The sequence below is a fragment of the Onthophagus taurus genome, chromosome 7, assembly GCF_036711975.1.
Source record: "Onthophagus taurus isolate NC chromosome 7, IU_Otau_3.0, whole genome shotgun sequence".
NCBI lineage: Eukaryota > Metazoa > Arthropoda > Insecta > Coleoptera > Scarabaeidae > Onthophagus > Onthophagus taurus.
In genome coordinates, this window is record NC_091972.1 from 10,347,646 (window position 1) to 10,374,746 (window position 27,101).

Sequence of the window (27,101 nt, forward strand, 5' to 3'; positions counted from 1 at the left end):
GGGCGGCCATCCATTTCCGTTCTTCTTCCGCCGACGCGGCCGATATCGTTCGGATGTACTCTCGGTTTTGTGATAAATGAGACGACCTCCTTCGGTTAGCTTGCAAGCGAAGCTTTTAACTTCGCCTTAGTTTTATATTGGCGCTTAAAAGACAAATGAAAGCGGAGGTAAGCTAAACGTCCAAAACAACCTTGAATATAAATTGATGCCGTTCCTGGAAAGTTTTAATTTCCTTTCCTTCATCACGTTCACAACGAAGCTAATTTATTGGAAATCGATCGGTTAATTATTAATTACAATTTACGTCACATCCTCCAGTCCATACGGGAAAATAACGTCTTTATCGATTCCAACGTGTTTATTAAGGAACTGGCATTTAGAAATTTCCGTAAAAGTGGTAAAGCGGTTTCAATACTTGAGGAGGCTTAAATATTTAGAAAGAAATAAAATTAGAATAGAGTTAAAGAAAATAGTAGTAATCACTGATTTCTACGTAACATATGTGAATTTGAATCCAATTGGAAAAATGGTACCGGTGTGTGTTCTAGACAGGACGTCGCGCCTTTATTTCTTTATGTAGGTAAAATAAAAACGCGACGTCCACTCTGGAACGCATCTTTGGTTCCGATTGGACTCCCAGACAAAAATTTCGAGGTGAAAACTTTCATAACATTGTTTATTGGATTATTTTAATTCCTGAAATGATCTCTATGGCATAGATTTTTAGTGAATTTCTTTCAATCAGTTTAATGTTATTATATCCATCAATTAAATTAATTCGAGCATAAATAATTATTATTTTTCCAATTAATTATAAACTTTAGAATACCTCACCCCGCCACACTCCACGGACCTTCGATTACTCATTTAGTCAGCCACATTAGTTATTCGTATATCATTATGAAACGTAATAGTAATAATTTAGATATTTATATCTCCCCAATTATATTCACGTAAATTACATACCCTCACACATTTGTATACATAAATTTACACTCGAATACGGCATTACACGTAATTATTGAACGTAGTATTCCGGTAACACATAGGGCGAAACATGTAATTAATGAATTATAGAGGCTAGCACGCCGATTCCACCGTGTAATTCCACCGGATTCGAAACAAGCATAATCATCCATATCGTTAATTATGCGTACCGTACCTTCCAAAAGATTTTCGGCTTATCAACTCAACCAAATCCTGCATAAAAACAGAATTATCGAAACGAACCGGAACGAAAGGTGTATTAACGGGTTTACGTTTTGACTGTTGTTACATTTGCGTGCAAATTTGACGAGGTATTTTCAAATGAACCTGGCTGAGTTTAACAGGATTGTACGTGTATACGTATGTCAACGGTTTTGTAATTTTGTCCGTACCGACAAAGTTGAAGTGGCCGAAAATGAAACATAAATTAATTCAAATGCTGAATTACGTTCGATGTCGTCCAGGTTTTACGCCGCCGGGAATGTGTGCACACGGTGGTAATTCATTAAAATGTCAACTCGTACATCACGCGTACGGTACAACTCGGGTGTGCAGTCGACAACAACCGGAAGGGCTAAAGGTCATAAACTAACTTCATTGCCTATCTGGTAATTGCATTACTCTGACATACGCTGGATACACACCAAAAACATGTATTACATTGTTTATTTTATAAATTATACTATAAACTAATACATAAACTGTATTAGGTGTAATCAATCTATGAGGAGGTGTAAAGAAAAGATAAAATTTTAATTTAAGAACAAATTAATACATGACTTTCTGCTACATCCCGGGAACACAGCTCGAAGGCCCGTTCGTGACGTCATGCGTAGGTAAGTATAGGCAACTTATATTTCACACTTTGATTTAGCAAATGCTTAATTTATTTTATTCGTATTTTGTAATGTTGTTAGTTTGAGACTTAAGGTTCATAATATAAAATAAAGATCTTGATCGTGTGAATTTTTCTAGTTCTAGGGCTTGTGTTAGTTCTACTGTTAATTCAATGAAAAATATGCAACAATCTAACACTGAATAATAACTAAAATTAGAACTAACACTAGATAGTTTGGGAATTAATCGGATTAATTCGGGCTAATCCCGAATGGTTCTAGTTCTAGGTCTAGTGTTAGTTCTAGTTTTACTTCAATGAGAAATATGCAAGAGTCTATCTAATCAGATTCTATCTATAAGCGCTAACATTTTTATTTAACTATACTAATGTATTAAATAGATAATATTAATAGTATACTTAAACATATTTTGATCGAGGTTTTACTGTACATCCAATTTAAAGCAAGAATGATTTCAGATTATAAGAGCTGATGATTTTGTCACTTTGAAAATGAAGTCAATCAGTCAATTCGCAGATTGTGATTGGGATACATTCTCGTTTTTATGACATTTGATATATCGCCAAATTAGATTGGGTCCAGATTGCGCGACCACACCGGGGATTACCACTCGCCCAAGCTTAATGAGCTAATCCGAACCTTTTCCTATCTCTTACCGAGTCATTCGTTCCTGTGACACTTCCTAAGGAAAATTGAATAAGTCCGTCCAAGACGAAGAATAGAACGAACGAATTCTTACGGTTTCTTTTCTACCCGAACTTTATCTGGCGAGATGAAATTTTGGATTACGTGCCTCGTCATTCTTTAGATTACAATAAAGTATCAGCACCGATCAACACCGCCCGTCTAAATTAGATTGCGTTTGAATTAAAGGCTTATCTTATAACCTTTTTTTTATTACATCTTTTCTTCCTTGACTTATATATTTCTAGACACGTCCGCCGTTGAGTCATAAAGAGTTGTAATATCCAAGCAGTAAACCGATGGTCGTAAAAACCTAATGTTCTCATTAACCGCGTGAAGATGGTGCATTTAGATAATGCATAATGGTGGCGATTTAGACGATAGGAGATTTTTTTAATTAACCTAATGTGTTTGGGGGTTGTTCCAGTTTACTTTTAATCATTTTAAGTTGTCTCTATTTTTTTTTTTTTCAGCAATAAATAATGTAGATTATAATTGGTTTATTATACGTTACAAATGAGAATAAAAAAATTTGCGTTGAATTGTGCATATTCAAGTGAGTAATCAACAAAGAGCTCTTAACACAGATTGAAATCCGGATGATGTGGGGGGGTGGTTAAATAATCGCTCATACTGAAAGTGGTATTAAATAATTTGTCATGACCGGCGGTGTGGAAACGATTAGTACTCTCTGCGTTGGCGGATTTGCGAAATCGCGCAAAAGATGGAAAGATTAGGCCCCATTAAGCGATAACGTCCCGCAGGTCCATAAATCCGCGAGGGCTCTTCTTTCGGACGGCCCTGCGCATATTAACGGGTGGTTCCGAACGTTAATCTGTTTCCCGTTTTCCGTTTCCACTATCCGAGGAAGGATTAAAAAGAACCTTTTTTCGAAAAAACTTTCAAAATAAAAATGGGACGACTCAAATTTAGTGGGGAACAATTCGCGTTGCTGGTTAAATAGCCTTATAGTAGCCAAAGCTTGGATTTATAACTGGATATTGCGGTTCTATTTTATTTGTTCCCCGCTTGGGTACTCTAATTTTGAACACTCTCCATTCGCCTAGAGAGTAGTACCAACCTTCTACGAGGAGAGTAAGTGGTGCATTCTAACTTTGTACAGAAGCCCACATCAGAATTGATCGTCCGTACGAAGGTACATTTGGCGTTTAGTGAAATGTTACGAATTGCTATGCTATTACGGTGTAGTATTCGCAGTAACAAACGTTATCGACTGTAATGACATAACTTCTCCAGAAGTAACGAGTTAGATCTACATATGTACCAAACTCAAAATACATTAAACTAATACACAAACAGAAAATTTTAATAAAATTCTTAATTGTATTGTTTTGTTGGGTTAGTTACAAGGCTACTACTCAGTTTCCATTAACTCTTCGAACGGCATTCAACTACCAGTTTTAATCCCCGTTCCCTTTTTCGTCTCTACAACGCAATTAGAAACTTTTTCCAAGAGCGAACCCCGGTGCCAGTTGAAAGCCTGTAATTAGGTTTGTCGGCGCGCTGTTTCCGCAAAAAAAGAAAGGTCGAGAAAATAAAGCAGAAAAACATAAGAAAGAAAAGACGAAAATGGAGAGTTGGCTACTGGACGGTACGAGATAATAATATAAATTTGGGGATAACAATAAATCGACAAACAAGTGTCAACTTTTAAGTTCAATTCGTAGGATCTGCTCCACGGATTTTCTTCTCCTCGCTTTACCGTCCAACGAGTTTCAAATTAATGCCGAAAGTGATTAAGTCTCGAGCACTTCAGGGACTGGGCCAAAAAAAGAAACTCAAGCTTGATCGATCGTTACGTCTTGTACTCCACAGAGAATTGAAACTGAGGGATTTCGAGAGATTTTAAAATTAATTGTTCTTGCAGCGCGATTTTTCCTCATTTAAACTCAAATATTAAAGCTACCATAACATTTCGTATTCATCTTATCAAAATTGTTTTAATTTTTTTATTGTTAATCCGATTAATGTGTATAACCAGCAACTTCATTTTATTCCTTTGAGAGAAAACTTCGGATTTACCCAATTAACATAAGAAATTTATGTCCGACACGACAAATTTCCGAAATAATCTCTTTTGTAATTCCCCCGCGACGCAAGAAAACTTAGTGAAACTGTACGACAAAGTTTTTAAGTGGGGATAATCGGTCTTCGTTGATCTTTAACAAGTTGCTTATTCTTTACCCTCCGGTTGTTTTTCTTTCTTCCATCTTGTCATACTTTCCATTTTCCACCCCAACTCACATCTTTCTAACCCAGATCCAACCTCTTCAAAGTTTTCAAACACTTGTCAAGAAAATGGGACGACAAGTTATTAAAAGATAACACCACGAAGACAGATACACAAAAAATCTTTTTAAAGGCAAAATATTCTGCGAGTTGTTTACAAAATTCTTTGAAATAACTTATTTGGGGTTAGAAGTGTAGAAAATTGTAGACATTGGAGTGGAATTCATGGCGAAATCTGAATTGCAATTATATTGTGGTATTTATTTTAATAGAAAATTTGACAGAGACTCAATATTATTGAAGGAAAATATTGTACCACAACTTTCGTATAGCAGAAAATAACTACAACTTAATAAGTAATAAAAAAAATGAGAACTGTTCCACATATAGAATCAATATGGTTGCTAAACCAGCATGTCTGATCCAGAGAGAAATGCGCGAGAAACGAGTTCATAGTATGATGTCGCACTGAAAAAGAACTAAGAGAATGACGTTGCAGTTGGTAACATGAATATAAGGACAATACTACAAGCAGGTAAGATGCAAAACGTAACAGAGAAACTGAAAAAATAGAATATGGATCTAACAGCAGTGCAGGAGAATAACAAATCTGCAAATTACGTGTTAAGGGTAAATTCCACAACATAATACCGTGGAGGAGTTACGGAGACCATAAATGATGATGTGTTAGTAGCAAGATTGACATAGAAGACACTGTAAAAGTAATAAAAAAACTACTGGAGACTATCTGGAGACATATTTATCAATTAATACAGAAAATGAACAAATTCCAGAAGAGTTGAAAGTAGGTATCATTTAGCTCATCTATAAAAAGGGAGACAAGCTAAACTGTAACAATTATAGAGGCATCATACTGCAAAACATCATCTACAAAATGCTGTCAGACATAATATACCAACGTTCAACCTTACTCCGAATTAAGAAAAGAAGAATGAATCAGGAATTAAACAAGCTCATGGTTGGTGCAGACGTAGTACGACACATAGAATCACAGAGAATAGCATAACTGGGAGATCTAGAACATCTGGAAAGGATCTGGGTCATGAAACGTTCAACCTTAGTCCGAACGAAGAAAAAAAGAATGAATCAGGAATTAGACAAGCTCATGGATGGTGCAGACATAGTACGATACATAGAATCACAGAGAATAGCATAGCTGGGAGATCTGGAACATCTGGAAAGGATACAAGGAGGTAGAAGTGTGAAGAGAATTGTTGAATGAACCGTAGGGACAGAGATCTAGAAGAAGGCTAAAGAAAAGATGAAAGGATGAGGTGATGGAGGCCGTCAAGAGGTTTGGTGTACGAAACTGATAGATCGAGATGGCAACGTTTTGTGAAACAAGCCAAAATCCATAAAAAAATCTAGTGCTGGAAGAAGAAGGAGAATTATAGCGATGTATAATCCGAATAACACCATTAAATAGTCCCTTACCATCATCACATCTGGGAGTAGACATTTTTGGTAGTCATAAAGAAAGTAGATAATGAAACAGAAAAAAACACTATTTCAAACTTTAATGGAAAAGCCACCAACTCCTCCATATCTTTGTATTTATTTTCGTTTATCCCTAAAAGATCATGATAGAGCGTATTGTTTGGCTCTGGAGTGGAGAAAACGGCATTTCTTCGAATACGTAAATCTGGAAAAAGATATTGTACATTTATTTCGATCTAATGTAGTAAGATATTTACCAGAAAACTTAGCATGTGCTTATCAACTTACTTTATAATCTGGTATTTTGTTTGGTACATTTTCATGTTTCAATATTTTTCTTCAATACAAAGATTTCTTCTTGTAGATATTCTAATAACCTTTACTCTACGACTTTTTCTTCTATAGAGAGAACAAAACGCTTTCTTACAAACCTTCTTTCAAAAGTACCGCGTAGACTCGAGTTCATCCTTCCCCTGTTTTTGGCCTACATCTTTGAATAGTATAAACTGATTTGGCCATAAAGATGGATGTCCTGCTTCTTCTTATTTACCAGTACATTAAATCTACTAAGTAGAATAGCCTTAATAGCGTCAGTGATAGCATTTCCACCTAGACTAGTGCCTGAAACACACTGCCTGAAATACGATATTCTCGCCCCCTTAACGCATTTTCACTATATGCACTAACTATAAAATATGTATTGAAGCACTCTGCATGATGACAAATTGAAGAGTTATGTTCCTCTATGTCGCTTTCCGAGATATTATTTGGACCAATATCTGTATTATCCAAATCACGTTCAAAATGAAATAGGTTGGGTACACTCATAACTGAAGCAAACTGAGTCACGCATAAATAACACAACCTTATAAAACTAGCAAGAGTGTTGTTCTGATGTAAAAAAAAAGGCAAAAAGGGAACTCCTTCCGACACAAAAATAGGACAGCTCTGATAGCTGTCTCGTTCTTGCTACAAAACGTAGACTGCTACAGCTCTTTCTCTTTAATATCTGATGAAATATTGATCGAATCAATTTCATTCTTACAAAAACGTGAAACCATAAAAATTGTTTTTTTACATATTTTGCAACTCACAGAGAAGTTTCGTAGTGAACTGTATAAAATCTCGTGCACTGAACTTTCGTTTATTGTCAAAACTATGTTCAGAAATGACCACTGGCCAAGTTCTGTTGTTAAAATTGAAAAAAATGACATATAATTTATGGAAACACTTATTGATATTTATCCAATACTTTCAATTACTCTAATCCTAAATTTGAGGTTGCAACGAAAAACGCAAAGATTATTTTCAGTTTCTTTGGATAAAAACCAATTTGTTCATAATGTACTCCAAAGAACTTATCTATGAATGAAAATGAATCTTTAATAGAATTATCTTGTGATAAAAACGTGAAAATAAAGTTTCTCCAATTAGAGTTGACTGAATTCTTATTGAAAAAGAGTTGAAATTCCTAATCCCATTTACCTATCTTTGTGAAACTGGATTTTCAGCAATAAATAAACTTTGAAATAGTTAGAAAATATTTGAATTATAAATATAATTTGTTAAAGACGACAAACACAATATAATTTATTTGTTGATATGTTTATGCTAATTCACTGGTATACTAATCTTCAAAACAGTCAATAATGGCACTCGAAGAATAAATTGGAAAAGTTTCTTTTATAAATGAACAAATTTGAACATGAATTAATTGAATTACGCCAACCTGTAATAGCCTGTCATTTGCAGGTTGGTTAAGATTTCATCGATACGATTCGTCACGTGGCAATTCAACCAGCTACAAGATCCAACCTCGAAGCTCCGAGCATCATAGCCCCACTCTCCAAATTAGTAATACCGCAATTATTTATAGGAGAACGGAGTGATGCAACTCAATAACCTCACTGCTATATCTACGCTACTGGATGACGTCACGTTTTCCCACTTATCCACGTGAATCATCACAATCGTTGTATATCGTGTAGGTTATGTTGATATCTTTTTGTATTTTTATTAGAAAAAACATTTAAATGAATACGCGGAGTAGTGTAGGGAAGTGCAGAAAATGTCATCTTTGTCAAAATTATGATGAACATAATGTAAGTAATAAAAGTAAAAGTGCTTGAGTGTGTTGTTTTTTTATTGGTGAATACCACGTGTTTTTTGTGATAAATTTAAAAAATTTCTCTCAAATCCAAAAAGTTCACTCAGATTTGATAAGGATTAGTATGGGAAAATGTAGTAGAGGTGTTACAATCCACTCACATACAAGATTCAAAAGAAGAAAAAGAAAAAAACAGTGATAGCAAAATCCTCCTAATACCGCTAAAAGTACCGCTTTATCTAATCCCTTGGGTCCGGCGACATCCCTTTCGTTACTTTGACACACCGTCGCGGTCGGCGACAGAAGGGTAGGTAGGTAATCGATGGACGACGCGACGCCTGATACTGAAACCTTCATTTTGTGCTCCTCGTTCCCTATGGAACTTTATACGAAATAAACTGTGGTTTTTCACTCAATGGAACGCTTCATCGAGCGGTGAGATCGCGTTTTGGGGGACGTTGAGGGGGGGTTAGCTATCGAACGAAAAAGGGGGTCCTGTCACACGAGGCCTTTAGGGTCGTTAGGTCGATACCGACACGCAATTATCGTTACGGTATGGGTTTCGCCAAAAAAACACTGTACCATCGAGGCTTTGACATCAATGTAATCAATTTGAATGTTTCTTGTTTGTTTTGGTACGACAATAAAATATAGAATAAAGATTAGTGTTTAAGGTAAAAAAGTGAAAACCAGTTCATTCCCTCGAAGTGGGTAAATTGAAAAGTTCAGCAATCTACAAACACATTGGCAAAATACAGACACACACACAAAAAAAGTAACCGCGGCGGAAATTGGGTCTGTTCCCGGCGGCTTTGAGGGAACAGTTCGAAGGGCTAAATTCCACCTAATTCTGTCTCTGTCAGGCGGGCCGCGAGATGGCGATCACGTCGACGCGGGGAAAAAAGGGAAAACCATCGGAACGCCATCGACGAGTTCTCCAAGCTGCCATCGTTATATCGATAGGTCGAAATATGCTTTTGTCAGAAAATGCCCACGGACAATGCTATTATCGAGCACGTAGTCTATTCGGAAACTACTTTTCCCCACGAGAGGAACCCTCGGTAAACCTCTCAAAAGCTTAAGGACAGACTTTTTTTGTTATTTACCTATCGACCGCTATGTCCATAACAACAAATAATTTAAAAAATAAAAAAATATTATGTTTTAATTAACTATTCGTATGTGACATAATTAGATCAATACAGATTTAGCATTACGTTTGGTATACAATACAGGATGATTCTGATTATGGCATTTGCTTATGACATAGGGAAGATTGAATGGGACGTATTTGCTTTGCCCAAGGACTTGCCAAGCTATCAATTTACGTAAACCTGTTTATTATAGCCGACGGTGATTTTCGATACCGCAGCGACCTCACCTGGATTCACGCCATAAATTTCCGATCGGATTCGAGGACCTGACCCCTAACCTAACCGCTTTATCCGCAGAGGTTAGTCCTTTGTAAAACTGTTCTTATATCGATTACTCACCAGGAAAGTTCAATACAGTTAACCTATAAATCCAAATCTAACCCCCATGTCTCTAAAATTTCATGCTAACATAATTGAATCTTTAAAACAAAATATAAAGAACAAACAATATTCGTAATAATATAGATGTAGTCACATTCTCAGATAAATCTAGTTTCCGTTTTCCTTCTGCCTACACCTAGTAAAGTAGAATCTTGTTAGCACCCGAAACACTTTGATCTCAAAAGCTTCTTAGACTGCACATAAAATAGCGTTTGGTGCTTTTAGAAGTTTAATTTAAAACAGCTGTGAAATATGAAAAGCATCACATTATTCAAAAATACGAACATCTTTTTGATTTTTGTAAAATTCTACGTTGTCTACAACCCATTTAAATGCAGTATAAATATTGAAAGTGATGGAAACTTGGAAGCTGCGGAATATATTAAAAATGGACTATAAACGAATGAAATGTTGATACAAGTGTTGAGAGAAAGAACTTCTCAGGTTGTTGATAAACTATAACGGTTTTAAATCGACGTTTTATGAAAAGAATTATATTTATAATATTTCAAATGGATGATATAACAATAAATCAGAAATAGGTACCTTAATTTATTCTAGTAATAAATAACATGCCTAATTTCATGTATGCACTGCAGCAATAATATACGTCGATCGACCATTAGTTTAAACGGTATCTCTATATCCACGGCTATAGCAATTAATTATTTGCAATTATTTTAGATTACATCCCGATAAATCACTCTTTGTCAATGGACAATATCGATAATGCTCTAAAGCTATATTTCAATATGCATCAAAAAACTTCGTATTCAGAATGAAAATCTTTGTTGTTTTGATTGCGGAACTAGTGCTCTCGGTCACACTACACTTGGTAAAATTTTACGCTCAAGACGACGAGAGGACGTGGTTCGGCGAAGTTTCCACGAAAAAGTTCCGGTATTTTTCCTTTGAACGCTCGGGCCCCCCTTTAAACTTTGGACGACGGAAGCATTTACCCTGCCCCTAAAATAGCGCTGTCATTGAATTTCAAACACAAGATCGCAGTTGAAATATTCAGTACGTCGGAACAGTAAACCGTTCGTAAACTTGTACTACACTTTTTCCGGAAAACACTCTTCCCCAAACATGTTACCTACTACTTGAAAATTCTAAAGCCTACAAATTTTATTTGGGCGAGAGTCTTCCAATTTTCTTCACACCATCAAGTTCTATTGCACTATCTGAATTTACTTTTAAACTTTAAATGCGGAAAGTTATTCCAGATTTTGCTTCATCAAGCAAAACCGAATTGGAAAGCTCGTTACTGATGAAACTACAGACAATGTCGAAATTAAACGACTAAGTTAATAGTAAACCCGTTTTCTCTCAGAACCTCAACAACATGAACTTCAACAACTATTTTATAATATTCACCTTCACGAAATAGCAATCGAAGTTGTATTAGCGTTCGGTTGGAGTTTGCAAACTTGTCCCAACCAGTATCGATCCTTCAACAATAGCACGTGGAAAGCGACACGTGACTAGAAAACATTCTTTACATCCCTAAACATTATTATACATACACCTCTTTAAGTAGTCTCTTTTATCGGACCTTTTTAAACATCTATTAACACGAAAAGCTTTTAACTCCGTTTCAAGTTCGAGGATTTCCTACCGATTCGTTTCAGATCATTTTTGACAAATGAATCCGTAAGCTTTGTCGATTCTAACTTTCCAAGCCACTAACAACTTGGGTTGGAGATAGAAAAATATCCAAAATAGATGGATTTCGTAAGTGTAAAACCGGGGTTTTCGACAACAATGTACGTAACACGCGGAAAGGGGAATTAGGTTTGATTAATTGTTGCTCGAACACGACCGCACTCTCCCCATTTCGTCGTCGATTCTTTTTGCTGAGGGTTTTAAATAACGTTGATTGATGGTTCAAGCCGACTATATACGGCTTGTTGACCCTCCTATTCGATTTTGGGCCGATACGTTTTATTGCCGTCTATACATTTTCGGGAGAACGACGTAATTCAATAACGTTCTTGTTTCTTTTTTTTTTGTTGTGAGTGCAGATAGAATATGTTTTAAAAATTATGATTAATGATTGGTGACCTAATGATAGTGTGAATTTGGCATTTAAAAATTGTAGAACAAACTAAATCCAATATCCATTACGTGGAACTTCCGAGTTCGTTCTTGACACGATCTCAAAACGTTTAAGGCGATTGAAGCGTTTCCAATTTCCCATCTCAACGTGCTTGCTGTAACCGACGCAAATTTCGCTTTGGCTTCAGGTAGATGGCCGTTTAAAATCAATTTGAGTGCGTTTGGAATGAAGCCAAAGCTTTAACCTAAAACGATTTCCATCGATAAAATTCTTTTCTTAGTAACGTGATCTCCAATACATAGTCTAAATTAAAATTCTTAAAATTTTTTTTGAATACCTTAAATTTCAACAACTATTTACCGATTACTTCCAAAAACTTTCCATCCCACATTCTCATTCATATATTCAATATACTCAGTTGGGCCTGTTTGAGTTTGAAACATATTCACCAAACTTCTCGCAAACATTTCGCATTAACATACAAACTCTTAACGAATACATTCGGCGAAAACTTTAAAATATATCTAAGTATACACCACAAAACCTAATCGTGTTGCTTTTATCCTTAATACATTCATCTTGAACTTTACGAAATCCACTTAAAACTTCAAATACATTTAGTTATGGTAACAAATTTTGTTTTAGTTTCGTGTAAAGATCCTTCTCCCTCGTCAAATTAACATACAAACTCTGACCTCTAAAACTAACGAATACAATTTCTCTCTAGCGAGAAACTTTAACGCAATTGTGTACTAAGCACGACGAGTGGGGCCAAATGCGATAACGTTACCAAAACCGTATTTTCAACAACCCCGAGATATTTGCCGTCGAGCTTTACCACACGGTAATAGGTGATAGTTTTAGGATAATTTCGGTTTTAACACGACCTGGCAAACCTACAACGACTCCTATTAGACTACAGACTTCGTATTAGCGAATAATAAAAGTTATGGATATTGTTGGAATTGCGGTGGATTTACTAAATAGTATTGATACTAGAAATCCAATAAAATATTGTCTTTTATATTTGTAATTATACAGTGAAAATGGCATCACATCTGTTGGTATTGGATAATTGGAAACGTCCGTTCGTGTAGTGTGTGATATAATTACGGAAAATCCCGATCGTTGTGTAACACGATGGGAATTAGGGTGGAAAAACACGATAATAAAATTGTAACTTGTTAGTATCTGAATATTTTACTGAATCCAATCTACACATTAATTATTTATTAATATTATTGGTTAAATAATTCATTGTAAGTGTATTATAGCTTTGTAATCTCCCATAATTAAATTAGCTATGCAAATATTGAACTGTCAGATAAATACACCATCTTAATACCTATATATGTAGTTAACATCCCAAGTAATCAATTAATAGAAAGCGTTCCTTAATTATTTAAGAAGGGTCAAGATGTGCGGTCACCACCTCCTTTGAAGCGAAGTAATTCTTGATTTGAATAAACCTGGGTGTACACATACCTTCATTTTTCACCGAAGAAAAACCATCTTATGGTTAAGAAAACCCTAAGACATGGTTTTCTGGACAGAATTACACAGAAACCCGTAGAAAATCGAACTTTTATATTAACCTATCCAATAAGAGAATATTTTCGAAGTAGTAAAAAATAAGAAATGTAACTGTAAGGAGAAAAGTTAAGTTAGTAAAAGGTCGTTAAATTATGAAGAATCAAAAAAAATTTTCGTCAAGTTTGCCTGTTCCTTAACTAACAAATACAAATAAATAATTTGTGAAATTCAGAGTAAGAATTTTTAGGGCACAACTTAAAAATGACACGTAAGCAAGATATGTTACAGTTTAATGTATCCCCAACAAATATTTGGACTATAAAAGATGTCTTCGAACGTAACAGTATATTTTGGAAGCTTTTATAATTAAAAGGACATTAAACTTAAAATGCACGTTTGATGACTTACAAGATTATTTCATAAAAGTAGAAAATTTGTTAAGAGAGTTGAAAGCAGAAGGTGCAACATTAGATGAGTCAAACAAGATATCTTATTTCTATAAAATATCGATTATTCTCGATACTTGAAAAATATGATAATATAATCACTGCTGTTGCAACGGCTGACACCTTCTTGATGCTGAATTGAAATATCTACGAAAATACAGATGATTAAAATTACTCTTTTTATTCAGGAGGATTTCAAGGAGAATGTTATGAATGCAAACAAGAATAAAAGAGGGATCAGAGCGATCAAGTCACAAATATAAATGAAGATAATACAAAAAAAGGCGAAAATCAAATAGAATAGCAGGCACAGGGAAATGTAGAACAGGCGAAATCTGCCATAAAAAATTGAGGCATCTATCAGAACAATATATGCATTATATACCTTTTCCAATTAAAGTATATAGCTCATGCAGAGAAGAAAAAGCAACAAGAAAATCCTTTATATGTCACGAATTACCAAGATCAAAGACAATAGATCATGTATTCCAGCAAAAGCGAACCAATTCGTAACAAAAAGATGATGATAGTTATCTATAGCTAGATTATCAGATGATGATGATAGACCGTTTTTCTCACTTTACAGCAATGTACAGGGTAGCTCAAAGTAGCTCAGGTTCGCGAAAGCCGCAACTTTCTATCTTTCATAATAACTGAGATACCCTGCAAACCCATCGAAATTTTTACACCTGTACACTAACGACTTTATTATTGTCCAACTTTCAAATCGCTTAATTAAACAGTTACCATGAGATTTCACACTATCGACTGGATAATTGATTCACATGTGTTTGTGCGTTGATTATTATCAAAAGAAGAACAACGAAATGCAGGCATTTTTGGGTTTAGCCTTTATCAGTCAGAGACTATTTAATGGTCAATTTTATAAACTTTATGAATCATTGAAGGACCAACATATGAAATTCTTCAATTACATTACAATAAGTTATACGAGTTTTTATATCTTTCTGACTTTAATTTGGATACGTTTGATATCGAAGTTTCATCATCCCATGATGCGGATCTTGCAAATGGTAATACATCTTAATTTAATTAACTAGCAAAAGAAGTGCATGGTTGAGGTTGGTAATTATTGACTCGGCGATGAAGACGGAATAGAACGGTATAAACTCATTACGTTCATAATTTCTGTCTTAGCCATAAGTTTCTATTAGTCTTTGCCGAATTTCTTAAATTCCGGAAGTAGCGATAGAAGGAATATTTGATCTACTTGATCTCCGTCTTATTTTCACGTAGTATGTTTAATAATGACTCCTAGAAGTCTTTATAGATTTTTTTTACCTATACTGTATTAAGGTTAGGTGAAGCATTTTACAATATAAAAATCAATATAACTCTAACTTTTTTTTGTAAATCGTAGAATTACCTTTCTCATTACCCGATTTAAACCAACAAATATTTTTCAAACAGCTACTTCAATTTCACCATTTAATAATAAAACCATAACGACACACGTAACATTGATACCATCTCTTTATCTTTGTCAAAGGGATTTTCTTTTTCCATTTGGTAACATCACGCTCGTTATAGTAGCTGCACATCTTATTTGCCCCTAACGAGATGTTATCGTGTGGCTCTTTGCTCGCAGTATATTCATTCTATACACTATCTGTTGCTGCATTTTACGGTTATCTTAAAGTTTTACGAAAATACTATATTAATCTGGAAAATTACATTAAATTAATTACAGAGAGATGATGAAGTTAATAACAATTTAATTTATAAATTCAATAAATCGAATTGATAAAACTAAATTATTCAACTTAAACATAATTAAATGTGGCATTATAAGACACACCGAAATTGATAAGAAAAAAGACAAAACATGAAAAAAGAAACCAAGAATCACGTTAATAAATAATGTCGACACATAAATAATTATTAAATTTTGTGTAAAGATACCAAAGGTATAATTGACAACTGATTGATATTCTCATGTTCAGGCATTCTGTTTAACCATAACAGTTCTAGCTTCGAAATTTGATATCCAACCTCAATTTTACATCTCATCTATGCAGTCTATGGTTTGCCCACGGAATGTATTCACCATGTGATGTTGCCTCAGAGCGAACATTGAATGAATTAGTTGCTTCTAATATTTTTACTTCAAGAACGCCTAAAGCCACTAAACCAATTTCCTCATTTCGAGCCAACACCAATTCAGCTAATTACAGACCAAAATAATCAAATCAAGAGTCAATTCAAATCAACAATTGCCTCACACTGGAAGTTCCATGCAGATAGAATTACTACGAAAACTATAGAGCAAAAACACACCTTGAGTCATAATTCCGCACAAGTTGGTGTCAGATTGTCGAGCTAACAAAAATGTTTGAATAGCGAATTGTTTTGACATATTATTATTTGGTTAAAAATAGTTCAGAATTTACAATAGACATGTTTGACTTGTTGCTTTTATTGGTATCCAGTGTGACACGCGATAGGATGATCTCGTATCTGCACACAATGTTAAATAAAGTGTGTTCCAATACTTGTTGAAAATATTGGTAGCTTTACATTTACGTCGGTTTAATTTACGCTGGATAATTCCCCGATTCTCTCTATGCTTTAGCGTTAACATATTTGCTGAGTTCAAAGGTTGGGCATTCGTTCGAAAAGTTCAATGGATGGCAAATCAAAACCTTCTAATGATTAATTCGGCTAATTAATTGCAATACTTTTATGAATAACATTTAATATGTTATTTATCAATATTGTGGTAAATTATATATGTACTGTAATTCCAGTTTCGGTGTTTTTTTCCATGAAAATCAATTTTCATGAAACTGATTGTAGCTGTAGTTATACATAATATGATTGTAGCCGATAAACAAAGATAGGTTTTGTCATAATTGAATTTGTAAAGTTGACACGATCTATTTTGATAGCTCTCATGAACCTCACTTTTAATTTATCTGAGCCTAACTCGATTGTACCGGTATTATGAACTTGGTAATATTTTCGTTGCCGCCATAGTATGTGTAATTAATGTGCTCTCGGGCGTAAGCAACGACGTCGCACATTAAAAAATTAATTATCCCAACGGTGGTAATAAATTTTACTTACCTCCTCGCTTGCATCCTCCTTATCCGCGTACGCAGCTGCAATACAAAAAATAAAAACATATATTATTAACATAAAGATAAAATTTAAAAAGATTAAAAGAAAAGTAAAAAAAATCCGATTACCTAATGAAAATTGCTTTATAATCTTCTTGTATCCCCCTAAGTAAAGCGTTTGTATACGTAACCTATATGTCGAGAAGCCGTCCCCGGTAATTCCAAACACTCCTAAACAAACACAACGACGGCACACACCATTAGCAACTTGTTTAATTTCAAATTTCCCGCCTCCTTGTCGCCCACTCCGCAGAACCTTTGGATCGTGCTTCCGAACAAACACTTTAGCAATACGAACGCCAACCAGATAGAGGTGGTTCAGGGAACCGGAAGTTCTGCAGTCATTTCGCAAAACAATCGCGAGCTATTTCCGGTAATTGCTATCGTAATTGCGTTCCAATCCAATTACCTCGCGTCGAGCTACAATCTCGGACAAAGCGTATCGTGTACGTTTAATTTTGCGAAATGCCGTGTTACAACGAATGGCAGTCGTGTGGGAGCAAATCCTGTGTGGATGTGCGAGTTTGGGTTTATTGAAAAGATATCAAAGTGATAAATGGAATAAAGCTCGATGTAAATGTTAAAGATTTTCAATTTTGATATGCAAAAAAGGTAGAAAAATCGTTTTCAATTAGTGGAGGATAAAGCGTGGAGGTTCCTATTAATAAAAATGGTTCTATCTAATCTTTTAGAAATATTAAACCAGGTTGTCCAAGATATATGGATAACATAAAATCCATAAACCGAATGTCCCGCTATAGCCTATGGTCATTGCTATACATTTTTCAATGTATCAGCTGGCAAAACACCTTTCCAGAATCATATGTCAGAACACTTTCCAAGCTCTTGAGTATGGTGGATGGTTGTTTTGAACTAGTTAGACCCAGTTTCATTGGATATCCAAACACTACCTCGTAAGGTAAACGTTTTATGACTTCATGGGAGTCTGCTTTTGATTGCTTGAATAAATCTTAGGGATTCGGATCAATCTCTTTTTGGTTTCGATCTAATTGTAAGATGTGATCATATTTTGAATATCTTAGTTAACAAATTCCCCTGACCTCAGTGACTGGCTATGTCGAAGTTTGCCATTTTAACATCACTCCACATAGAAAAAACCAACAAAATTTACAAATTCCCAACCTGTATCAGAATGTACTTTACTAGGTGCTCCAAATAGGCGAATATATCATCTAGTTGATAAGCTACTTCTTCAGTCTGCTTGATACAAAGAGGACGTAGAATTACAAATTTGATTAGTTGATCTTGATATGCTGTTGGTCTGCATGTTTAATAGGTCATTTGGCATTTGGAGTTCATTTCACTATAAAAATTTGCTTTAAAACTCCTTTTTTGGATATGCTGTGTTTCTTTCTATCGCCATGACCAGTAGCAAGATGGGCTTATATGTATTATTGTGAAGCTTTAACTTTTGATAACACTTAAATGCAATGTTCGTTGATAAAATTATAACCACTAGCAATAACATCTTCACTGTCACTGTTTACCAATATTCCTAAAAGCTATTCGTTCATCATCGATTTCTAACACTTAAACATTTTTACGAGATAAAGAAGCAACGACTTCTTGAAAAATTTATTCGTGTGCATTAATAAATAAAATCAATTATCAGCGAATGAATTCGTCTTTAACAGTTAAAGCTTCATAAATTCATTGCTTATAGAGTGAGGTGACAAATAATAATCAACCTGTAATGGACATCATGATGATACATCGCACGTGAAAATTTCCGTTTCGAGCAGTGGAATTAGACCGGTGAATGTATTCGATGGCAGCTCACCACAATGCGAGTATATTCATGTACATCAAAGAATGGGTTAAACGATTTAGTACAACATGCTCGACATATAACATAACGATAAGTTTTCATTAAATTAAAAGCATTTTTGAAGGTTATTTTTATCAGAGAGGAATCAAGTTATTGAAGATAAATATTGTTAATAACGGTGTATGCGCATCTGAATATGGATGCAAATGTTGTTTTAAAATAAATTAATATGCTATATTTATAGTAGCAATGTTAAATTAATATTTATATTTTTATTAATAAAATTTGTTTACATTTTATTCTTTTGTATACATTTTGAAGGATGATTTTTATCCATGATTGTGTTAATAGGAACCAGAACGTCGCGTCGTAGCTAATTTAATACTGGTAACTACGATACAACTAATGATATTTGCTATTCGTACAATTAAGAATAACGGATATATTACGATTTACTACAAACTATTAAAGCATGAGGTTTACAATAAAATGTAGTTAGTTAATAAACAACTATACGTTCATGTCATTAAGTAGAAACCCCCATGATGTCTTTATAATTTCTTGTGTACGATGGTAGTGTGAATAGTTCTAACATTTGCTTTATTACCACTTGAAAACGAATGGAAGGTTTCTAAGAACTGCAACTATGACTCTCTCAAGGTTTTCAGGAATATCGCAGATGTGTTTAGACCAGGTGGAATTAATCTGGATTGGCATAAGTTAGGTTGTGATTTTGAACAATTAAATTTTGACATTATTATGTGGCCTGAGTTGTGATCGGGTTTGTGATTCTTCTTCTTCTTTCTCTTCCCCAGAGTGCCCTTATCGTGTGGTTAGGAGATGTCCTCGAATCCTTCTTCCGAAGTTTTCCCTCTCTCCAGCAAGACGCTTGAATTCGGCTAGCCGCAATCTACATCACTGTTTCTTCCCATATTCTTCTCGGTCTCCCTATGGCTCGCCTGCCTTGCGCTGTAGCCTCTATGTATATCCATGGCTGGATTGGATAGGGATGTTGATGACATTACCATTTTGGAGATTATCAACTGACGGGTCATAATCTGGTGGAACACTGCTATCATGGTATAATTGATTATGAACTATTCCTGCGATTTCTAGAATCTTAATATCTTGAAATTCCCTGATAAAATGTAGCCACCAATCTTCCTTGAATATGATAATGTTTTATGTTTTTCATCATAAATAATAAGTTATACATTTCGTTTTTTCTCTATAATACCTGTCAAATTGTTGTAAAGTTGGCAAAATTAACAGGGAGTTTTGTTTTATCATGTTTTGAAATAAATATGTCACATTGACGAAATGATCGCAAGAAATTTGCGTTTATTTGCCATTTGTTTACCTAGAAAAAGTGTTTTGTTGTATTTCATTAGTTTGTATCAAGTTTTTATAATGAATATGTACTGCATTAGTTACTGAAAATGTTACTAAATATCAGGAAAACAACATAAATTTTATAAAGGTCCTAAGTAATACCATTTTTTATGTAAAATATTAAAACAATATTGACTTATACTTAAAATCCTTCGTTTAAAAATTTGATTAAATTACATTTCAGAAGCTGAGATATTATCATTTTCTGGGGTGTATGTAGACTTTATTGTATCACTATAGATTCAAAAATATTTAACCTCATTTTGACATCTGTCATTATAGCCGTCAAAATTTTTTTTTTAAATTAAAACTATTTTTTTATTTACACTGTTTTTTTCAAACAGAGTAAATGAAAAACTAAAAATACAAAGAAATTAAAATTTTAAATCAATTTATAAGAAAAATATAGTTTAAATATTAAATACAAACATACATACCTCTATTCACGATGTTTACAAACACAAAACAAACCACCGCAAAGTATCGAAAATACATTTTTTTTGATAAACTTTTAAAGTTTTTTGGGAAGAATATTAAATGAGCTTTAAATGAGTAATGTTTATATTCGATTTTTTAACATAATTAAATTTCGCGGCGCAAATAGTTAGACAACACGAACTGCGACTGAACGCGAGAGTTCACTCTCAAAAATTCGCTCACGAGATACCACCCCAATAGTAGTCAAAACGTGACTAAACGTGCGCCTTTCCTTGCAAGTCTTGCAACCCTTATTACACCAATATTTTACAACTACTTTATGCGCAGGCTCCAGCAGTAGAAAATATGTTCGTTTAGACGCAAGCGCAGCACCCGACCACAGTCAACGGTCATTTCAAATATTCACAGTGCACGTGTAATTTCTGTAAACGTTAACGTACAGTTTGTAAAATCGTTGTGTCGAAATTGTTTAACAGTCCATCGGTTTTAATCTGTTTGTATTAATCTCAAATATAGTTTTTTTAGTAATTAAAGGTAATTTATAAGTTGTCTTATCCTATTTTACGGGTTATTTTAGAAAAACCGCATGCTTAACCTTTACAAAAAGACAATGTCTACCGGTCTCCAAAAAAATATCGATTGAAACTTGAACATATTACTTCATAACAACTGTCTTTATTTATTCTGTGCGATTTTATAGGTTAAAATGCGTCGAAGGACTCCCGTAAAAGAGCTTTTAGATGAAGAACATGTCGTGGAATCGCCCGTCAGACGGTCCACGCGCATTGCAGCCACCAGCACCCCAACAGTTGGTGTTTCAACTGGCGGAAAAATCACTACTAGACGAAATTCTAACAGCAGCGACTCCAGCAGTCAATCATTATCGCGAAAAACATTATTGCAAGAAAATAAGGAGGTACACACTCCATCAAGAAGCACTAGATCTGCGAGCAAGTCCCCTACGACTCTACTCATGGAAAATAGTCACAAGTCAACTCCAGTTGTCACCACCCGAACACGGAGAGGTTAGAATCTTTTTTATAAGAAAATAACACCAAAAATGTTATACTTTTTATAAGAATAGAACAGCTGTTTTTTTTGAGTCACCTTTCTTTTACCTGTGTATTCAATGAGGGTTCTTGTAAATAGAAAAGAAGGGTGATAACACCTGGTTTGGTGGAAATTTCCATACAATCTATATATTTTACAATGTGATTCAATTCTTTTAAATCCAATCTAAAAATTATTAATTATTGATAAAGAAATGCCATTTGCTTTTTATATAGTCATCAACATCATTGTTTATATCTTTGATTATAAAATCAAATATCTTAGTTAGATAACCATATAGTACTTTAAAAGTGGTTTTCTTTTGGATTAATTTTGAATTTCCTTTTGTTTGTAGCTCATTATTGGATCATGTTGATTTGTTTGATTGTGTTAAGTCTATGTTATAAAATATAATTTGGATCAAGACAGGAATATTATGTGAGCTTGACTATACACATCAACATCAATTATCTAATTTCCAATAAAGTTGTAAAACCGCGATTAATTTGCTTCACTTTGATATCATTTTAATGCCTTGTTAAATGTTAGAGGGAGTAGTTGTCCAACTGACCCCACTTTTTCTACTCCCCCCCATAATTTCCTCTTCAAATGCTGTGTTGATGTCAAAAACTCCAATCACTGACTCTCTTTGCACAGTTCACCTTCCACATAATTGAGGTAAAAACTAAAATTTTGTATATCTTGAAACTATATGATTAAATTCTTACCACTAAATAACTTTATAAAGAATTGAAATATTTATTGATAAGTAATGCCTCAAATTCTTAATAAACTAAAGTCTGTACGTTTTTTTTTCCTTTAGTTTCTAGATCTGGTATGGATGAAGAAAATAACCCACCTTCAACATCCACTGAACCCACAACACGTCGTGTAACACGTCGAAGTTCTATAACCAGCGATAAACCTCCGCAATTAGACAAGATTGAGGAAGCAAGTGAACCTCCAAAACCGCAAAGAAGAACGACCAGAAAGCGATCATCTTCAATTGAACCAACATTAGAAAAAGTGGTTGAAGAAAAAGGCGAGGGAAAAACAACCAATATGGAAACAATATCCGAAACTGCAACTGAAGAACAGGAAATAAAGACGACTAAAGAAGTTAATAAAGATGAAGTGATAGGTAAAATGCAAAGCCTATCGCCCGTTGTAATCATGGAACGTATCAAAGATAAAGTTGTTGATGTTGTAATTGAAGAAGGAGATGTAATTGTAGAGGAAAATTCCATTGAATTTTTGGGGGTTCAAATTACAGAGAATAATGATAACGAAAACGTGGCGGATGAAACTGATATTGAGGTGTCAAATTTAAATTTAGAACTTAAAATTGATAACAATGAAGAAACAAAGGAGAAACTTGATAACAGTGGTTCTTCAGATAAAGAAAATATTAACGTTAAAGAAACATTTAATATTTCAACATCCGAATTTAGTGCCAACAAATCTAATTCGTCTCCAAGCTTAACAAAAAGAAAGTCTGAAGGTGGTACTAAACCTGATAATAACGATGGTATTCGTAAAAGATTTAAATCCATTAGCCCATCTTTTGATTCAGAAAGTAATGATGAAAATAAAGCCAAATCTGTTGTAAATACGCCAGATACTGTAAAAGATAATATATCTAAAGAAATTAATAATTCTCCAAAAAGAACACCAACTAAAAGTGTTGAAACTGAAATGTCAAAAGATATTAATAAATCTCCATTAAAAAAATCAACTGTAGATATTGAAACGAAAACACCTAAAGATATTGATAAATCGCCAATGACGAGAAATAAAAAATCGACAGAAATTAATAATAAATCTCCTTTCGTTACACCAAATGAAAAATCTATTTCTGATACTAAAGAATCTGAAAAAATGGATAAATCCCAAGATGAGAGTGATCTAAAGAAGTCTTTTAAAAGCGAAATTTTAACATCACCGGTAATAATCGATTTAATAACTCCAATGAAACCACCTTTAAAATGTGATGAAGACAAAACGCCGAATAAATCATCCAAAAAATTAGGAGATATGTCGACAATATGTGTTGATGATATTGAAACGCCTGAAACTGATAAATCATCAAAAAATAATAAATCTTTGGCAGATTCAATACAAGAAGTTGAAACTGAAGTAATTGATGTTCAAAAAGACCTAGATGTGTCTAAAGAAGTGATAGAATCAAAGAAATTGGAACTGCAAAAGAAAGCTTTTAATGATGCAGTTAATACTAGCAATGAAGAAATATTAACCGAAAATATTGCTGATTCTAAATCAAATACTATTGAAGAAAAATCACAATCTCTTGATGATCAATCAAAAGAAGATGAAGTTGAAAAAAATAATGAAAAGGGGAGTGAAAATACTGATTCTCAAGATCTTTTTGTATCTGAAAATGAAAAATCTATTGATGAAACTATGGAAGTAGCTAAAAATGTTTCAAAAGATAATGTTTTTTCATCACAAAGTGAAAAATCAGACAATGAAACTACGAAAATAAACGTAACCATTTCACAAGATGACGTTTTTGTATCACAAAGTGAAATATCAGATAATGAAGCTTCGAAAACGGATGGAAACGTTTCACAAGATGATGTTTTTGTGTCAGAAGTTGAGATATCAGATAATGAAACTACAAAAGCGGGTGGAAAATCAGATGATGAAACTCTAAAAATAGAAAAAAATGTATCACAAGATGATGTTGTTGTCTCAAAATGTGATTTTAAATCACCAAAGATAGATAAAAATGTTTCACAAGATACAAAAAATGATATATCTATAAAAGATGATGTTCTTACATCAAAATCGTTTGGTGAAACTTCAAAGAATGACGATTCTGAACAATCAAAAGATGAGGGAAAACCATCGAATAAATCAATAACATCATTAAAAAGTTCTAGTCAAGAATCTCTTTTAAGTTCAGAAATTGATGAAAGCGAATTAGCTGAAATCAGTCAATTTATGAAAGATTTTTCTCATGGTTTGAACAAACCTAGAAGATCTTCATTGAAATCTATTCAAGAAAATATATCAACAAAGTCGGGCGATGGTAAAATTGTTCGCGAAAATAAAAATAAATTAGAATCCATAGTTGAAGGTAATGCAGCTACTGATATTGAAGCAACTAAGGATGATATCAAGAAAAGAAGATCTTCGTTGAAACCAGATAAAGGTAATAAATCAATTCAAGAAAATAGGAATTCAGAAATAAAACGTAAATCTATGGAAAATAGAAAATCAATTTCTGATGATAAAGAATCGACTTTAAAAAGTACCAATGAAGATATTAATTCACGTAAATCTAGAGAAAATAAAAAATCAGTTTCTGATGATAACGAATCAGATGAAGAAAGTGATGAAACAGAAGATATTAATGTTGAAATACTTGATGATGATGTTGAAACGAATGATAAAGATATTGCAGAAAAGAATAAAGATGTCGAAACAGATGATGATGAAAATTCAGAAGAGGATGATGATGAAGATGATACACAAAATGATGAAGAAGAATTAAACAAAAATGAATTTATTGATGATATGGCTGAAGAAGTAGATGATGAAGAAATTGATGCTTTTGACAATAGTAATGATATACCAGATGATGGTGAATCAATAAATACAATATCAACTGAAAGAGATACCGATGAAGAAAGTGATTGTTATGGAAATGATTCCTTTATTGATGATGGTGAAGAAAATAACGAATTATTATCTGGGAATGAAGAGTATTTCAAAGATGATAATCTTAAAATTAAAGAAAAAAGACAGAGAGGAGATGTTGATAAGAAATATTCACGAATTGTTAAAAATGATGATTCAAGTAGTGAAGAAGTTGAACCTGAACTTATTCCAGTTGAAAAACAAACGGTCGATAAGCCCGCTGAAGATGATAAAGACAAGGAGATTCTTACTATTTGCGTTGATGACAGTGAAAGTGAAAATGAGCCAGCAGCCACTGTTACTGAAGATACAAACAATTTTAATGCATCAATGAATACTTCGAGAAGAAATTCATTGAGGAAATCATCAATTACTATTCAAGAAAATATTTCACTTCAAGAAGCTGAACATGGTAATCTTTCTGAAAGAATATCTAAAGTTGTTGAAATGTTTTGTACTGGAATTAAAAGCAGTAATGAAATAACTGGTAATATATCATTAAATGTTTCATTGGGGTATGAAGAAGACCCAAATGATGAAGTATTTGTAACTAATAAAAGAAAGTCAACGGAACCTGCGAATGTTGATAAAGGGATGTCACCTGAAAAAATACGAAAAGTTACTGAAACTGACGATGATGAAGTTAATGTTGAACCAATTTCATTGTCTCCATCTAAATCTAACCCAACTCAAGATGATTTTGAAGAACATGTTGGTTCATCAACAAAAATAACACCTAGTAAGAAAAATCTTGATGTAAAAGAAGATGAATTTAATATTGATATACTATGTCCTAAGAAAAATAACAAGTCTCCTTCTCCAACTAAACAGAAAAAATTAAGAAATAAAACTAAAAAAAATAAAGAAAATGATAATAATCAAGAAATTACCAAAGAAGAGTTAAAACCGAAAAAGGAAAAGAAATTAAAACAAATCAACAAAAATGAAACTGAATCCCAAACAATATCTATGAATGAAAATAAGCAAAAAGTTAAAAAAGACTCAGAAAACAAACAAAAGACCCCAATACAAACTAGAAGCAAAGCAATCTTAAATAAAAATGATAATAACGAAAAGCCAATTCAAAAAAGACAGCGAGAAATAAAAAAACCAATCGAAGATGAACCAAAACAAAAACAACAAAAAATAGAATCTTGCGATGGTTGGTCAGTTCGTCCGGATAAAATTGTTCCGTCTTTGTCCGAAATTCCAAGAAAATTTCAAGATATTTTATCCAAATCTGACAATAAAAACAAAACTAAATCTAAAAAACTCCAATTTCCTTACACAAATGTTAAAGATGAATCTTGGGAAGCGAAACCAAGTTCTCACAATGAACTTTTACCCAATCGTAATTTTAAAACTGCAACAAGATCTAAAAGAGTTGTACCTAGTATCAGTACAGATTCTTGGGAGATGAAATCAATTTCTCCTAGAGAACGTGTTAGTAATAAGATGGATATTGTTAAGAAGAAGGGAAATCAGAATGCTGGATCTTCTAAAGTTCCTTCGTTTCATCCAAAAGACTTCAAAAATCAAATGCTTCATTGTATGGGGCGGGTTGATCGAATGGATTCCAAGATTCTTTTGAGGAGCAAGAGAGCTGTTTAAAATGGTAGCGTTTCGTTTATTTAGATTAACCTGTCATTCCTAATACTTATACTTACTTCATTTTTGTTTAATATATTATTATTCATGCTTATTTTGTTTGTT

General features: G+C 33.6%; 2 protein-coding genes across 3 annotated transcripts in view; one reads left to right on the forward strand and one right to left on the reverse strand.

The window, feature by feature from the left end:
* LOC111423845 (uncharacterized) overlaps positions 1-20,931 on the reverse strand; it is a 114,279-nt gene extending 93,348 nt beyond the window's left edge. Inside the window, exons 1-2 of the mRNA XM_023057227.2 lie at positions 20,675-20,931; positions 17,004-17,038 (exon numbers count right to left, since the gene is read on the reverse strand). Coding sequence (XP_022912995.1) covers positions 17,004-17,038; positions 20,675-20,732 — 93 coding nt within the window. The 5' untranslated portion in view covers positions 20,733-20,931. The remainder of the gene's footprint in view (positions 1-17,003; positions 17,039-20,674) is intronic.
* LOC111423844 (dentin sialophosphoprotein-like) lies at positions 8,249-27,090 on the forward strand. 2 transcript variants are annotated; one of them, XM_071198232.1, is made up of 3 exons: positions 8,249-8,338; positions 21,376-21,700; positions 22,549-27,090. In XM_071198232.1, the coding sequence occupies exons 1-3, from the start codon at positions 8,270-8,272 to the stop codon at positions 26,997-26,999; spliced, it is 4,845 nt and encodes a 1,614-aa protein (XP_071054333.1). In that variant the 5' UTR covers positions 8,249-8,269; the 3' UTR covers positions 27,000-27,090. The 2 variants fall into 2 exon arrangements, with proteins under 2 accessions (XP_071054333.1, XP_022912994.2); XM_023057226.2 differs by lacking the exon at positions 8,249-8,338 and adding an exon at positions 21,031-21,209.
* Positions 27,091-27,101: the final 11 nt, after the last annotated feature.

What these genes read in the sequence shown, in the direction of transcription:
- LOC111423844 (XM_071198232.1), top strand. Translation starts at nt 8,270, where the DNA reads ATGAATACGCGGAGTAGTGTAGGGAAGTGCAGAAAATGTCATCTTTGT. An exon ending in AAAATTATGATGAACATAAT is followed by an intron (nt 8,339 to 21,375) that starts GTAAGTAATAAA and finishes GCGATTTTATAG; the next exon opens with GTTAAAATGCGTCGAAGGAC. An exon ending in CACCACCCGAACACGGAGAG is followed by an intron (nt 21,701 to 22,548) that starts GTTAGAATCTTT and finishes TTTTTCCTTTAG; the next exon opens with TTTCTAGATCTGGTATGGAT.